Genomic DNA, 16338 nt, shown 5'->3' with positions numbered 1-16338 from the left:
AAAAGAATAGCTCGCCTAGCATCTCACCCTTTCCAGAAAAAACAGAGTCTGATAAAGACAAAGGGAATGATTAAGGTGGAAATAGTTATTGCTGGCTTGTGCTTCTCCCTTGCACATTTTGTCCTTTCCTGCTAAACGGAGAGGAGCGAGGAGTAACATCAGGAGTGTGCTCGTGTCTGTTCTCCTCACCAGTGTCCAGTGCTCAGTGAGTGCTCGACACCAAGTTTTGTATTTAGTCGAAGATACCCTTTTTACATTTTCACAGCTGGGCAATCAGGGCGTGTCCTTTATAAGGACATCTTAAAATTAATTGGCAGCATTTTTAGATGTTACACAAAATAATGGTGCTTCTTATGATCAGTGGTATTTTCAATTAAATGGAAGTATGCGTTTGCTCAATGAAGGCAAAATGAATTAATGGCTTAGGAATGAAAACACTTACGAGAAGCCTGAATAGGTTACCAAGAGAAAGACTGAAGGAAATAGGCCACTTTGTTGTTTAACCTCTGGGGTTCACTGAGCATTTAATCTGTGCATTTATGTCTTCTACCAAATTATTATTTCTTCAGATGTTTTTTCTGCACTAATCCCTTTCTCCTCTCCTTTTGGGACTCAGTGATGTCAGACCTTCTGATACTATCCCATAGGCCACTGATGCTCTCTCTCTGTTCGTTTTCTTCCCTAAACTTTGTCCTTCAGATTGTTTAATAACTCTTCAATTTAACTTGAGGTTCAATGACTCTTTCCTCTGTTATATCCATTCTCCCTACTGAGCCCATCCAGTGAATTTTTTATTTCAGATCTTTTGAGTTCAAAATTTGCATATAGATCTGTTTGTCTGCTCAGAACATCATTCTTTCTTACCATTTTACCTTTATTGATGATTCCCCAAATCTAGGTTATTTGTTTTTTTTCCCTTAGGAGTAGGTCACATTTTCCTGGGGTTTTTTGGTTGGTTTGTTTCTGTGGGGTGTGGGGGGATGTATGTCAAGTAATTTTGGATTGTGTCTTGGACATTTGAAATATTATGTTGTGTCCACTTTGGAACCTGTTGTATAATCCTCTGGAGAATGTTAAGATTTTTGTTTTAGGGGGTGTCTGGGTGGCTCATTTGGTTAAGCGTCTGACTCTTGATCTCAGCGTCTGTTCAAGCCCCATGTTGGGCTCCACGCCCCAGCGTGGAGCCTCCTTTAAAAAAAAACAAGATTGTTGTAAATGGGGAGTGACCCTGGTTAGGTTCAGACTGCAAGTTTTATCTTCTGTGGCTGGTGATTCCAGTGTCAGCTCAATTTTCAAAGGTTTTGTTAATGTTTCTCTGGCTCTGTCCCACACATAATGTTACTCAGGGGTTAGTCTGAGATGGTTTTTTATTTTTTTTAACTAAAGTATAGCTGACATACAATGTTATATTAGTTCAGGTAAACAACATAGTGATCCAATAATTTTAGCCATTTATGCATTATTACCAGGATAAGTATAGTTACTATCTATTACCATACAACATTCTTGACTGTATTCCCTATGCTGTACTTTGCATCTCTGGGACTTACTTATTTTTTTTATTTTTTATTTTTTAAAGATTTTATTTGTTTTTTTTGACAGAGAGAGAGATAGCGAGAGAGGGAACACAAGCAGGGGGAGTGGGAGAGGGAGAAGCAGGCTTCCTGCTGAGCAAGGAGCCCGATGTGGGGCTCGATCCCAGGACCCTGGGATCATGACCTGAACTGAAGGCAGACGCTTAACGACTGAGCCACCCAGGTGCCCTGGGACTTACTTATTTTATACCTGGAATATTGTACTATCTTAATCTCCCTCACAATTTTGTTCATCCTCCCCCCCCCCGCCCCCAACAACCACCAATTTGTTCTCCATATTTATGAGTCTGTTTCTGTTTTTTTGTTTGTTTTGTTTTTTAGATTCCACATCTGTGAAATCATATAGTATTTGTCTTTTTCTCTTTGACTTATTTCTCTCAATATAATACCTTCTAGGTTCATCCGTGTTGTAAGTGGAAAGATTTCACTTTTTATGGCTGAGAATATTCTATTGTGTATATATACCACATCTTCTTTGTCCATCCATCTATCAATGGACACCTAAATTGCTTCCAGCTCTTGTAAATAATGCCACAGTGAACACAGGAGTGCATGTATCTTTTCAAATTAGTGTTTTTGTTTTCTTTGGGTAAATACCCAGCGGTGGAATTTTTAATTTTTTGAGGATCCCCCATACTGCTTTCCACAGTGGCTGCACCACTGTGCACCAGTTTGCATGCCTACTAACAGTGCCCAGGGTCCCCTTTTCTCCACATCCTCGCCAACACTTATTTCTTCTTGATACTAGCCATTCTGACTGGCATGAGGTCATAGCTCATTGTGGTTTTGATTTGCATTTCCCTGATGATAAGTGGTGTTAAGCATCTTTTCCTGTGTCTATTGGCCATCTCTGAGTCTTCAGAAAAAAATGTCTATTCCGGTCATCTGGAGACGGCAGTGTGAGCTGAAATCTCAGCCTTTGCTGTACTGCACGGGAGCGGTCCTGCGCACAGCTCAGAGACGAGCCTGATGGTTGTGGGGGGGTTTGTACAAACAGCAATAGGCGCTCCTTCAGTTTCTTCCTCTCTTCATCCCGACACTTTCCAGCCTTCAGGGGCTCCTTTCTCTTGGGCCTCTGACCAGAAGTGAGTTTCTCTCAGTTTTCCCTGCCTGTTTCACTACCACCATGCAGCTCTGTGGTAACAAAGCAAAAGAGAAAAGAGCGGGGGAAATCCCCACAAAGACATCCCTTCCCCAACGCACACGTTCTTGGGACTGGAAGGGCCCTTTTCCTTGGTTCTTCAGAAGGATGGTGTTTCTTTTGGAGTATGAGCTCCTACACCACCACACGACTCTTGGAGTTCATACGTGGGGCATGGCTGAGAGAAGAGGGAAAAAACTGGAAACCCATTCCCCATGTGGCCACTTCCTCCACAGCCCACCATCCCAGAGTTGACTCTTCAGTGTCCTCAGGTATTTGCTTTGTGTTTCATCCAGAGGATTTGGTTGTGGTCAGCAGGAGACAGGCAGTTAACAGGCTTCATTCTTGGCCAGAACCAGAACTCCCACTTTCTCTTCAATGATTTAAATAATGAGTAGTTGGCAGTCGGGGGCTGTGTTAATGGAGGCCCCTTTCCATTCTGTCTATTCTCAGTCTCCTCATCAGTGTCCTGCTCATTCCCTACCATGAAATCGGGGCTCTTGGACAGAGCAGCTCATCAGTGCTCTGCAGGGAGAATCTAAGTGGGAGTTGGTGGTGGGTGCCTATGTCAGGATTGGAGAGGGCTGCCAAGGCGACAGACACTGCACCAACAGTTCCCACGGCCTTTCTCGCCCTGGAATCTCAAGATGAGTTTTTAAATTTTTAGCAGCTTTACGGAGATAAATTCACATGCCTACAATTTGCCAATTTAAATTGTACAATCCACAAAGTTAAATTGTACGACATTCACAAGGTCGTGCAGCCATCACCATGACCCTAAAAAGAAACCTGTACCCACTAGCAGCCACTCCCCATTTCCCTCTGGCTCCTCCAGCTCCAGGCAACCAATGTTCTATTTTCTGTCTCTATGAATCTGTTTTGGACATTTCATATAAACGGAATCCTATAAAATGTGACCTTTCGTGACTGGCTTCTTCCACTTAACGTTTCCAAGTTAAACTTGCGTTGTAGCAGGAATCATTACTTTATTCCTTCTATGGCCAAATAGTATGCCATCGTATGAATATACCACATTTATCCGTTCATCAATTAATGAACACTTGGGTTGTTTCCACTTTTTGACTATTACAAATACTGCTGTATCATTCAAGTACGAATTACCGTGTGGACGCAGGTTTTCAGTTTTCTTGGCTATAAACTGAGGAGTGGAATTGCTGGCTTATATGGTAACTCAATGTTGAACCTTTTTAGGAATTTCCAGACTCTCTTCAAGAGTGGCTGCACCATGTGACAGTCCCACCGGCGGTGGGCGACGGTCCTCATTGCCCACATCCTCACCAGTCCTTGCTCTGGTCTTTAACTGTAGCGTAACGGGTGTGAAGCGGCAGCTTATCGTGGTTTTGAGTTTCATCGTCCTGGTGGCTAATGGTGTTGAACATCGTTTCATGTGCTTTTGGCCTCGTCGGATAAGTGTCCGGTCAGATCCTTGGCCTGTTTTTTTTTTTAGCTCGGTTACTTGTCCTTTTATCTACTGAGTTGTAAGAGTCCTTCATAGATTCCAGATGCCAAGCCTGTATCAGATACGACTGGCAAGTACTTTTCCCTGTCGGTGGGCTGTCCCTTCATTCTCTTGGTGGCGTCTTTGGCAGCACGAAGTCTTTAATTTTGATGAGGTTCCGTTCGTCTGTTTAGTTCTGTCCCTAGTGCTGTTGCTCTCACACCGAAGAGGCCATTTCCTAGCCTGGGGTCACGAAGATTTACTCTTATATAAGCCTTCTTCCCAGAATTCTAGTTTTGGCTGTCCCGTTGAGGCCCCAATGCAGTTACAGCTGATGTTTGTATATGCTGTGAGGCGGAGCCCCCCTCATTCTTCTGCGTGGATGTCCAGCACTCTCTGTCGGAAGGCCATCCTTTGCCCCGTCGGACTGGTCAGCACCATTGTTGAAAATCAGCTGACCGTAAAATAGAGCAGTTATTCTATTTATAGTCATCTGATTAAAATTTAAAATCTAAAAGGATATTAAAATAAGCTAAATACTTCCATGTTTCCAATGTGGGATCATGTGCCTTATTTTCGGGGGCGAGGTACACATGTCACCATGATTGCCCACCCGGTGGCATCACGGACTGGCTTGCTGAGGATCGCAAGATGTTCACAGAGCTTTTCAAGGCCATCTAGGGCTGCCCCACTGAGGAAACAGCCAGGACGGTCGAGTGAGCAGTCCAAGGGAACTCCAAACCTCAGAGATACAGCTTTAAAATGCAGAGCTCCGAGGAGAGCCTAGAGTTGGAAAATTAAACTGGCTCGTTCTACTGAAAACTGTATGTTCTTCTAGTTGCTGTTGACAATGAATCCTTCATCAGAGGCCATCGTCAGTGCTGCGGAGATAAAGCTATTGATTTTGGCATATAAGGTTATATTTAAGATTCTCTAATAGCCCAGGTTCAACAGGACAAAACAGAATCATGTATTGATTTCTTGAAAAAAACAAAACAAAAAAAACCTAGCTTTTCTGATTAATTTGGTCTTTAAAAAAAAAGGCTCCATGTTAATGTTTTCTTATTTGTTCCCTCTATTTTCTGGATAGAAATATAGCTTTAGGTCAGGTCCTTCTAAATGAAACTGCCGAGCCAGAGTCTGAATAGGCTTCATCTTTGCCATCAAACACAGTTTGCCTTATTATCATTCAGGACTATTTAATCCAAACCAATGGGAGGCGAGCCCTGAGTGATGACCCCCAGCTAGAGAGTCTCAGAGCTTACTTCTGGCCCCGACAAACACGAAGCGGTGGTGTGCGAGAGAGAGTGAGTGGGGCGTAAATGTTGTGCTTGCTCCATCTGCAAGGGTTCTAATAAGTTATTCAAAGCTCTTACACAGGACCAACCAGAGCGTGCCTCCCTCTCAGTTCCAGCACATTTTCCTGCCCATCAGATGGATGCTCCTCTGCTGGAGTCTTTGGAAGGTTCTGGTGTCTTTTATTTTAATTGGCGGGCTAGAGCCGACTCCTAGGGTGTGATTTTCACTAGAGAGGGACTGGAGAGAGGGAGCGTTGGAACAGCCCTCCAAACCCAACCATGAATATTAAACATAATACAATTACATCTCTCGGACCAATTATTTTTCTTTTCAACGGGCAAAGTTGACGAAATACTCGCTAGATAGGAATTCACAATATCTACCATTGGCTTCTTTCTGGCCCTGGAATCCGTCGTCTTGGCAGGCTTTTGTGCCCATTTGTCGTGCTACCTGTTTCCCAGCATCGAGTCTCTGATTGGAGTGCTGAGGTTGCATGCCTGGCCAAGGGACACGGTTCAGGTTGGTGGCGCACGCTGTCAGATGCTCGAGGCAGACACCGGTTTCTTAATGTGGATTTGAATGGCTCGTGTGGACTTTGCACACCGTAGGGTGTGCTATTTCCGTCTGTTGACGAGAAAGCAGAGTGATGCCTCTCTAAGGAGATGTCATAAATGCTTTTCCTTTTTTCCTGGGCGGAGAAGTTCAAGTCTCTTTTGGCCCGTTTTTGTTTTCCTTAGTGATGTAAAATACACAAGTGCTGTATCTTTTGGTGTATTTGTTTATTTTGTTTGGAGCCATCCATGCTGGTATCTAAATACAATAGGAAAACAGATGGCAAACTTTGAACTTCTGGACCAAATTTGTGTTTGCCTTTGTCTCCCTAACAGCCAAACTGTAAATTATGGAGTATAAATATTCAACAGAGGAGCTCTTTATGAAAATCACCCCAGCAAAATAGACCCTTATTAACCAAACATGCGCTGAAAAGTCCTTGGGCTAGAATCTTCCTCCTCCCCGTGCCCGTCCTTTACAAGGTGCCCTGAGTGAGTGGTGCAGCTGTGGCTTGCGGGAGTGCTCCCTTCACAGCATTTACACCTTCTCCCACTGCTCTTTCGCACACATGCCTCAAGCGGCTCTAAATGCTGAGAGGGAGACTTTTGTTTTCCGAGCCTGTTCCCTGCTCTCCCCGCATCTGTAGGCCCCGACCGCTCCCTGGGGAGGGAGGGAGGGCCGCGCGGCCCCAGTCACAGAGCTCGTGGGCGCGCTGTGGGGTCTAGATGGTTCCCTGCACTGGCCAGGAAGAACGAGCGCGTCTCTCTCCGTGTTCTGGGACTACGTATTTCTCCAGTCCAGTTTTATCTGAAACAAAGCATACATCTGGGAGCGTATGTAAGCCGTGTCCGGTTTAGTCATGGAATGCCTGTGCATCCGCCCCCAGCTTAAGAAACAGCACGGCCCGTACCCCTGAAGAACTCGGGGTGCCCCCTCCCCCCTCACGAATGAGTTCCTGTTTCTGAAACAACCCGGCAGTGTCTCCGCTTAGAAGGAAAGGGCACCTTTATGCCCTTCGTTCTGCTATCGCTGTTACCAGTTCAAGTGTGTCGTTCCAGAATCTTAAGATTTTTCCTTTTTTTTTTTTTTCCCCCCCAAAGAGTGGGGGCGGGGGAGGGAGAGAGAGACTCTTAAGCAGGCTCCACACCCAGCGCTTGGAGCCCAACGCAGGACTCGATCTCACAACCCTGAGATCAAGCCCTGAGCTGAAACCGAGTCCGACGCTTAACCAACTGAGCCACCCAGGCGCCCCCAAAATCTTAAAATTTTCCAGCTTCACTTAAACAGGTAACCTACACATTAAATTCAAAAGCACAACGGAGGAGCCAGGCTTCTCTTCCTGAGCAGCCCGGTCCTCCTTCACGGGGTGTCTGCACGCCCACACCTGTCACAGCCCCGGGCTGCCCTGGCCCCGCTGTGTGGTGGCCCCTCACTGCCTTCGCTGACGGGCGCAGCAAGAGTCCCGGCCCCTCCCTTTCCAGTCCTCGATCGGTGATGGCTTCATTCCTCAGGTTGCTTTTAAGACCTCTTTCTGTCACTTCAGTAGGACACTTAGAAATATGTAATTCTCATTTTGATTAGTGCTCATGGAGTGTGAGTATGCATGCCTTTCATGAATTCTAGAAAAATACCAGCCATTAACTATATGGATATTGCCCCATGATGAGCTGTTCCCTTCTATCATTTGCATCTCTTAACCCCTCAGTCACATTTTTCATCTGTTTATCTGTGCTCCATTTTAGGTTATCTTTCAAATTTATTGTCTAATCCACAAATAGTGGTATTTTCATTTCCGGAAGTTTTATGTGGCTGTCTTTTTTTTTTAAGGCAGGTGTCTTGACTCCCACTCCCCACCCCGTTTTGGGTGGGCCCAAGTCTTACCATCTTGCCCTGGTTCCTGAGGTTGGCACCTACCAGAAGCCTTGCCCCACCCCAGGTTGTCCAGGCTGCTTTCCAGCTTGGGCCCTGGGCCCGTCACTAGCTTTGTGAACCCAGCAGTGCATTTTAAAGGGTGTTCTTTATCCAGCAGTACTAAGTGATTTTCAGTGGGAGGGTCAGTGAGTTGTCTGAAACAGAAACCCCATCTTTTGCTACTAAAAACAGTGCGGTAGCTAAAGGCCTTATATGTCCGTGTGTGTATTTTTATACACATATTAGATACAGCCTAGATAAATTCCCAGAAGCAAAACTGCCAGATCAAAAGTAAAGTATATTGGTTGCTGAATATTGCCAGATCAAAGAGGCGTGCTCACATCAGGCATACGTAAGTACCTGTCTGTCCAAGCCTCCCTAGCATGAAGGGTCTCACCGAGTTTACTACCATCCTTGACCTTTGCCAGGTAGATGGATAGGCAACAGGTGGTATCCAAATGTAATTTTAGTTCATAATTCCTCTCATTACCAGTGAACACATGTTTAAAAGCCATTAGTATTTTCCTGTGAACTTTTTTTTCTTAGCTTTTCTCTTATTTTAATATTGGGTTGCAAATCTTTACTTTCAATTCGAATGAATTTTTTTAACAAGAAATTAGCCAGTTATCTCTGTTGTAGACATTTCCCCCAGTTTATCATTTTTGCCTTGACTTTTCTTCTCCCCATGTAGGAAAATTTTAAAACACTTTTATATATAGTTATCAATATCTTCCTTCTCGACTTTGAGGTTTTTTGGTTTAGAATGTAGCTAATTAACTCTTTGAGCCATCTAGAATTTATTTTGATGCAGTGGAGCTCCAAGTTGAGAAAGTTATTATAGGGTATTGTCTTTAATTGCTTTTATAAGTGAGATCTTTGAGTACAGTTTTTAAAACTAGTGGTTGTACCTAAGATAGCTATTGATTTTGACATACTTCATTTGATTGAGTTATTACTGAATTATCTTCGACTGTCTTTTTTTTTTTTTTTTTTAAGATTTTATTTATTTGAGAGAGAGAAACAGCATGAGAGGGGATAGGGTCAGAGGGAGAAGCAGGCTCCCCGCCGAGCCGGGAGCCCGATGTGGGACTCGATCCCAGGACTCCGGGATCATGACCTGAGCCGAAGGCAGTCGCTTAACCAACTGAGCCACCCAGGCGCCCTCGACTGTCATTTCTAATACACTTGTCCACTTCTCGTTTTTTCTTGTATCTAATTGTACCTAATTTTTAAAACAATGTGAAGTATTAGCAGATCACTGTTTCTTAAAGCCTTCATTAGAAATAAGTGCTATATCTCCTCACGTTTCAGTATCCATGATTTGTTGTAGTAACTTGGTGAACTATATTAATAGACATCCTCGATGAATTCTGTATTTTATTTCGGTCTGAGCACTGATACCAATCTAGTGTTGTCTTTGATACTCTGCTGTCATGGTCAGTTTTGGGGAGGACAGAATGCTGGCTTCACAGACAGACGTGGGAAGCTGTGCTCCTTCCTTGCTGGGCTGTGGAGCGGTGTGCAGAGTCCCTGGGCTCTTCCCTCCAGGATGGGCCCATTTAGCTTGTTTGTGGGACAGTCTGCTCCTTGTAGCCTTTTCTATCCTTGGTGGGGGCGGGGGGGGGGTCAGTTTGGGTAATTTTCTAGAAAGTTGTTTATTGAGACTTAAAATCAGCTTAAACCTGGGTAGATTATGACTCAAGAAACTGAATTGCTTAAAAAAAAACTACAAAAACTAGGTCCATCTAAGTTTTTTTTCCCCCCCGGGCAGTTTTACCAAACATTTACTACTAAACTCTCCCCTTAGTCATTCTAAAGCTTTTTGTCCTGAAATCCACCCTTCCTGTGTTGCCTGTGTTGAGTTTTACTTTGTGATCCATTCAGAGCACTTACTGTTAATATGTGGGTTTGTCCTGTGTGGATCCATGACTCAGGAAGCATGTTAGGTTTTGAGCGGTCAGTCTGGTGCTACATTGAGTGTTCTATTCATCTCTCCAGGGCCTGTATGTTCTGCCAGGATTTTGCTACATCCCTTTCTTTTAGAAAGTATCCACAGGTAGCTGATTTGGGGTCTTTTCCTGTTAAAAACAAAAAATCTTAATTATGCATTTAAACTTGGTAGCTATACTAGATATAGAATTTTCGGTTCAAATTAATGTTCCTCAGAACTCTGAAAACAATAGATCTAGAGTGTGCATGCTCATAACTGAGAGTTTAGGACACAGAATGTGTTTCAGATCGTCTCTCCTCAACAATAACATGTCAGCACTGGGTTTGTCCAGCTCCCCTGCTGGGTGGTAGGGTCTTTTCCTTCTTGAGTTGCAGCGCAGAGGCTGTTAAATTCACCTGTACTGAAATTTTGCCACATTTATGTTGGTGTTTCTGCTGGATGAGAAATTTGTCTCATTATCTAATTTGTCCATATGTAGAAATTCAGCATATTCTTAGGTAAAGAGTAGTTTTTAAAGAGGTTCTTAAATTCAGATTATGACAAAGTAATTGCTTTGAGACTTCAGGTAAGTGGCAGCCAACTAACTGTCCACATAGTCAACCATAGACAGACACATCCCTTTTCAAATTTCAACAAGGTGATGAACTTAGAGAGTCGAGTTAAATACCAGAAAAGTGTTGATTTCCCAACCAAGTAAGGATCTCAGTTGCAGACGCGTGTGGCTGGTTTACCTCCTGCCCTTAACAGAATCTTAGATGGCCGGCACAACTATGTGCTGGACACCTCACTTACCCCCTGGGACAGCCTGCACCGTCGCACGCCAGTCCCCGCTCACCTTCCCTCGGAGCCGACTCGTGCTCAGGGCAGGTGTCTTTCCTGTCGAGCAGAGAAAGAGCATGATATTTCTCTTGAGTCTCTCTTGTTCCAGGGGCTTTTAAGTCCTTCTGACTAGAGAGTTGCAAGCACTGTAAGTGAGCTCGTTCCTCGTGCATCTTAGCCTCTGTGACTGTGTATAAGGGGATACAACGTCCCTGCCGGTAGTTAAGATGTTTGCAACCAAAGGGGTTTTTGTATGTTTTGTTTTCACAAGATCGTTGTGCATAGACCAGCACCACTGGGGATGAATGTGTCATTTCGGGCTTTAACTTGCATCCCATTTCCCTTCTCTGTATCTAGGGTGAGGATCCATGACCTCCGCACTGACAAAATCGCCCTGTCGCTGTCTGCCCACCAACTGGGAGTCTCTGCAGTGCAGATGGACGACTGGAAAATCGTCAGCGGAGGCGAGGAAGGCCTGGTCTCCGTGTGGGATTATCGGATGAGCCAGAAGCTGTGGGAAGTGCACTCCAGGTAACAGGCCGCCTCTGAGCCAGCTCCCCGTGCCGCCCTTGGCCGTCCTTGGCGTAGCCCCTGGGCCGGGTGCAGGGGTTCCGTTTCTCAGGCCAGGAACCCCGGTCCCAGGAGAGGCAGCTCCTCTCTCTCTCATCGCTGCCAGGACTCCTGCACAACTCGGGTCGGCAACGCATAAGAGAAGGCAGGGCAGTCCAGGTCCGGTGCAAAAGCAGCCAAGGTTAAAAGACGAATTGGCTGCTGCTTAGCAGCGGGAGCTAGTGCTCACTCCCTTCAGCAGCTTTTATTAGACTCGAGCCCTGGGTGAGAGCTAAACTGCCCACTCTGTCCAGCCGGGCTAATCTTTTTTCCTGCTTTCTGTGGTGATGCGTGGACTTGCCAGCAGGTGGTGCCGAAAGGCAGCTAAAACTCGGCCATGGTGGCATCCCCAAAAGAACTGCCTTAAGCAGCTGGTCCACCTCCCCTTCTAGGGCAGCTCTCCCTGCAGCTCCAGCCCCAGGGGACTCCACCATCCCCTCTCCTGCTTTCCAGCAGATGTTTCTTTCCCTGAAAAGCTATGCTCCCTCCAATGCATCATTCGGGGGAAGCCAGGGTCAGTAAGATCTTCCCCAGAATTTTCCTGTCCCAGCACTCATCTTCCTAACTCATTTGTAAATGTACAACCAGTCTTCAACACTGGTTAGTGGCTTGTCCTGGGCAAGGCCCCCATTTCCACCGGGACACCTCTGGGCCTCACTCCTCAGTCTCCTGCCTGTGCACGCAGCTGGTCTGGTTCTCTTGAGCCTCTGGTCCAGCCCTGCGGTACGTGGGAGCCTCTGCTGCCACACTCCCTGGTTCCTCCTGCCATCTTCAGTCAGCTCCCCTTGTCCTCGCCATTCCCTGGGCCCCTAGTGAAGTCTTCTAGCTGGTGCCCTGGACCAACAGAGCTGAACTCAGATCCCCCTGAATCTTCAGTACTCTCAAGAGCACTGTTCTGTTCCAGCCAAGAAGCCTGCCCCTGCTTGGCCTGCACACATCCTTCCTGAAAGGCCTGGCTGATGGGCCTTTTCCACCCGGGGCCCAGTGCCGAATCCTGTGTCCCATCTTGGGGGCTTGTAATGTCTCTTGTGCTCTAGAAACATTGGTCCTGTTTCGTGGGGATGCATCTTCCATTCTCAGCTAGTTAGGAATCCTCTGACGGCAGGCTCCTGCTTTCTAGCCTGTGTCTCCTTGCTTGTGCTGTGACCATAGGAGGCACTGGACAAAAGTTTTTAGAAAGCACCTGCAGATGGTCCATACTTCCATGGTAGCCATCTCAACCTTAGGAGGGAGGGGGCTTTTAGGGCTCAGCCCCACACCGTGAGCTGGGAAGCCTGGCTTGGACAACTTACCCAAGGCCAGCCCGCCCGAAATGGGGCTGTTCTCTCCTGCAGGTGGCTAACTTCCTTGACATCCGAAACACCATGTTGCTGGGTAGCCAACCAGACAGCGCCCAGGCTTGTCCTCTGTCAATGAGAAGCTTGGCAGAGGGTTCTAAAGCCCAGTTTCAGGGGGCTCCCTTTCCCACGGCTCTCCTGTCGTGTTCCAGGCACCCCGTTCGTCACCTGTCCTTCACCAGCCACAGCCTCATCACGGCCAACGTGCCCTACGAGAGGGTGGTGCGCAACACGGACCTGGACAACTTCACCGCTCACAGGAGGTCAGTGGGCTGGGGCTGCGGGGGTTCCGAGCAGCCCCTCTCAGTTTGATTTTGTGAGGAGCCTCCCGCCGGGGTCTTCTCGCAGGCACAGCCGTTCTAGCAGTTGTAAGGGCCTCCCCAGGGGCCTGGCCGTGGCTCGACTCCTAGTGCTGGTGGCCAAGCCCCGTCCTCCTCAAGCTGCAGGGTGACTCTGCTCTCCCCCTGCCACAGCGGGGTCCTTCCGGCTGCTGGCCTGGCCTTCCCTGACGCGGACCCTTTCCACCCCGCCGCCGGCCTCCCAGCACGCCATGCCCTCTGCCAGACTTGTCTCGAGTCCGGGCATTCCGAGGGACACGCGTGACAGGAAGCACTGTCCTGGGTGTCCTGTACTGATGCGCTCGCTGTCCGTGTGCTTCCTCTAGGCACCGCGGGCTGATCCACGCCTACGAGTTTGCCGTGGACAGGCTGGCCTTCCAGAGCGCGCTTCCTGTCTGCCGAGCGGCCGGCGACACGGCGCCAGCCTACAGCTACGACCTTGCGCTCGCCTTTCCCTAGGACCGTGGTTGGGGGAGCGCCTCGTGGGGGAGCAGGAAGAACCCAAGCAGATGTTTAAAACTACTGCGGAGCTCTGCCCCAGATTTTAAAGGGTTGGGCTGGGGGAAGAAAGCCCAGGGCGCACCTGTCGGACCCCACAGGTTCCTGAACTGCCTGTGGGCAGGACGGTGGCGTTGTTTTCTCTCCCTGGACACTGTGCCACTTCCTCCTGCATCTGCTGCCCTGGCGACGGGGTGCGTCTCCCCCCGCCGTCTGTACACTACCCCTGCAGGGCCCTACTCGCAGCCCTTTGCTCTCAGATCACACCCCCCCCCCCCCCCCGCCCGCGCAAACCTAGGCTAGCAGTACTGTCTTCTCATAGTTTTTACCACAATTTATAATTACATATTTATACACTTACTGCATTAAGGACTGTTTACTTTGTATCACATGTTGTGGACACCACAGTAGATTATTTTCTACCTATCGGCTGCATAATAGGCTGGAAGAGCTGGGGAAGAGACCTTTATCCTCCACCACTGGGCTAAAGCAGGGCAGCACCGGGGAACTCTTCTAAAAGATGAAGACGGCAAACCACTGCATGACTGTTCTGAGCAGCGGCCACTAGTACCCCTTCAAAATATGAAAGTCCTGCTCCTCGGGGGTGGTCAACACATGAAGGATTCAGAGGATCTACTTAATAGAATTTACAAGCATGATCCAATGGAGTTTTTAAATATCCACAGACCACGCACAGAAAATGGCTGTCTGAAGACCACAAAGACACATCCAGGCCCAAGTCAGTGACCCGATGCAATAAAATTAGATGAAAAACAAAAACGTGAACCCTCTGGGCCATGAAAACACTGAATATCAAAACCCCAGGGGTGAGGCCAGAGTGGACAAAGTGAGGCTTGAATAGAAAATAGATAAATGGCTAGCTGTCACCTCAAATAGTGACGAATTAAAGAAGGGTTAAAAACACCCACTGATGGAATAGAAAACCAACAAATCGCAAAGTTAATCATAACACCAAAACCCTATGCTCGCCCCATTTTACAATGGACCAGCTTTTGGAAAGCCAAAATATACTGTTTTTTTTTTAGTGAGTAGAGGGGCGGGTGGGAGAATCCTAAGCAGACTCCCTGCTGAGCACAGGGCTCAATCCCACAACCCCAAGATCAAGAGCAGGACGCCCAACCGACTGAGCCACCCAGGCGCCTCCAAAATATACACCTCTTGATACAGAAAAGCACAAGGGGCTGTGAGAAACCGAAAAGGAGGTAATTATGCACACAGGATTTTCAGGGTGGGGATGATCTACCCACATGAATCCGAGAGAAAAACGAAGCTCTCCTACTGTACACGTGTATAAAATTAGAAGGAAGTATTTTCAGAGTGCTTCAGATATTCCATGATTACAAACCTCCGTGCAACTCAATAGGACAGTGGACCCAGAGAAAGAGCCGCACCTGGGAATCATCCCTTGCTTTCAGACGGCCTTCTGCTTCCTTTCAACCAAATTACTTCCGAAATGAAGCTAGTCTGCAGTTAGCAGATGAAGTATTTTGTTTACTCCTGTTGTCATGTGGTGCTCTGACCCCCTCGTGACCTCGCTCTGTAAGGTTTTTCATCTCATAGCCTTAGTGCAACTGGACCACTAAGTAAACACATTTTTAAGAGGCTCTTCCAGTTTGATTTCACCATTTTACAGATGTGTTCTCCCTTCCCAGCTTTGCAGCCATGAAAGGTCCTTGAAAACCCAGAAAATTCTACCAAAACTAAAAATAGTTTTAAACTATTGTCATTCGCTGCCAACAGTAGTCCAGTGTAAAATGTCACGATTATAGGGGGTTTCTTTCCTCCCCCTGTTTATAACCTCTCTCCTTAAGGAAAATTGCCTGGTTTTGTGAAGGAGGGTTTATCAGATCCAGACTGAATCCCAGAGTTTGCTGCTGCAAACTTTACACCGTGGAAGGTGGGGAAAGGACCAGAGTTCCTCTAGAAATCAACATTTACCCAGTGACTTAAAACCCTTTGGCCCACGCCCACCCCTTCCGCTCATCCCACCTTACCTTCATCCCCGTTGGCTAGTTTGAGGGAATTTCTTTGCAGGTTCGGAGTTGTGAGCAGATGTATCATGTCCTTTTCTTCTGTAGCTCTTCTGCTGCTCAGACGCTTCCCCCTCCGTCTCCCCTAAAGAGAGAAGAAACGCCTATGTCACTGGGGGAGCCAGAGGGCCCAGCGCCAGAGCTCGTGGGTCTTAAAATGTTGTCTGCCTTTTGCTTATACTTTGTCTGTTGGTTCTAATAAATTTTTAAAATCCGTTGCTTGTTCAATTACTGGTTTCCCTGGCCAGGTGTCCTGGGACCGACCCCCGCCTACCACGGTACCTGCTCTGGCCCAGAGTGGAGTCGAACCACCCAGAACCACCCCTTCCAGGGGCTCCTAGCCCGGGATCCAAGAGACCCAAAACTACACAGGAGCACTTTCTGGGAAGAAGTCCGGTTGGCTTTCATCAGATTCCCGAAAGGGACTGCCGCGCCCACCCCCCACCCCAGCCCAGAGAATTTCCTCTCTGCCCCTAGACTGTGCCTTGTAAGCCAGGCCACGAGCTGCCCTGGTGTGGCCGTTGCCCAGCCGGGAACGTGTGTTTAAAAGCTACTCTGGGGATGGCCTCACCTTCCCCAGGAGGGAGAAATCGCACCTTGGCTGACAATGCCCCCAAGAGGAGACTTTTGGTCTGTTCTGAAAGGGAAAGAGGAAGTCCTCTACCCCAGCACCCCACTTCGGAATTAGAGGCCCCACATTTAGGCAGACGGCGCCTCCCCCCCCCTGCAGTTAAGTGACAAACAGCAGCTTACTGCAGACGGACCCTGCCCACCATGG

At 47.4% G+C, this 16338-nt stretch overlaps 1 protein-coding gene across 2 annotated transcripts in view; it reads left to right on the top strand.

Annotated features, from left to right (window-relative positions):
• The window catches only part of FBXW8 (F-box and WD repeat domain containing 8), a 119146-nt gene extending 105374 nt beyond the window's left edge, over positions 1 to 13772 (top strand). For both annotated transcript variants that reach the window (XM_044920889.1, XM_021698518.2), the window contains exons 9-11: positions 11085 to 11258; positions 12826 to 12936; positions 13338 to 13772. In XM_044920889.1, coding sequence (XP_044776824.1) covers positions 11085 to 11258; positions 12826 to 12936; positions 13338 to 13470 — 418 coding nt within the window. In that variant the 3' untranslated portion in view covers positions 13471 to 13772. The remainder of the gene's footprint in view (positions 1 to 11084; positions 11259 to 12825; positions 12937 to 13337) is intronic.
• Positions 13773 to 16338: the final 2566 nt, after the last annotated feature.

Source organism: Neomonachus schauinslandi, chromosome 14, assembly GCF_002201575.2.
Source record: "Neomonachus schauinslandi chromosome 14, ASM220157v2, whole genome shotgun sequence".
Classification (NCBI taxonomy): domain Eukaryota; kingdom Metazoa; phylum Chordata; class Mammalia; order Carnivora; family Phocidae; genus Neomonachus; species Neomonachus schauinslandi.
This window is presented reverse-complemented; position numbering and strand designations above follow the sequence as displayed.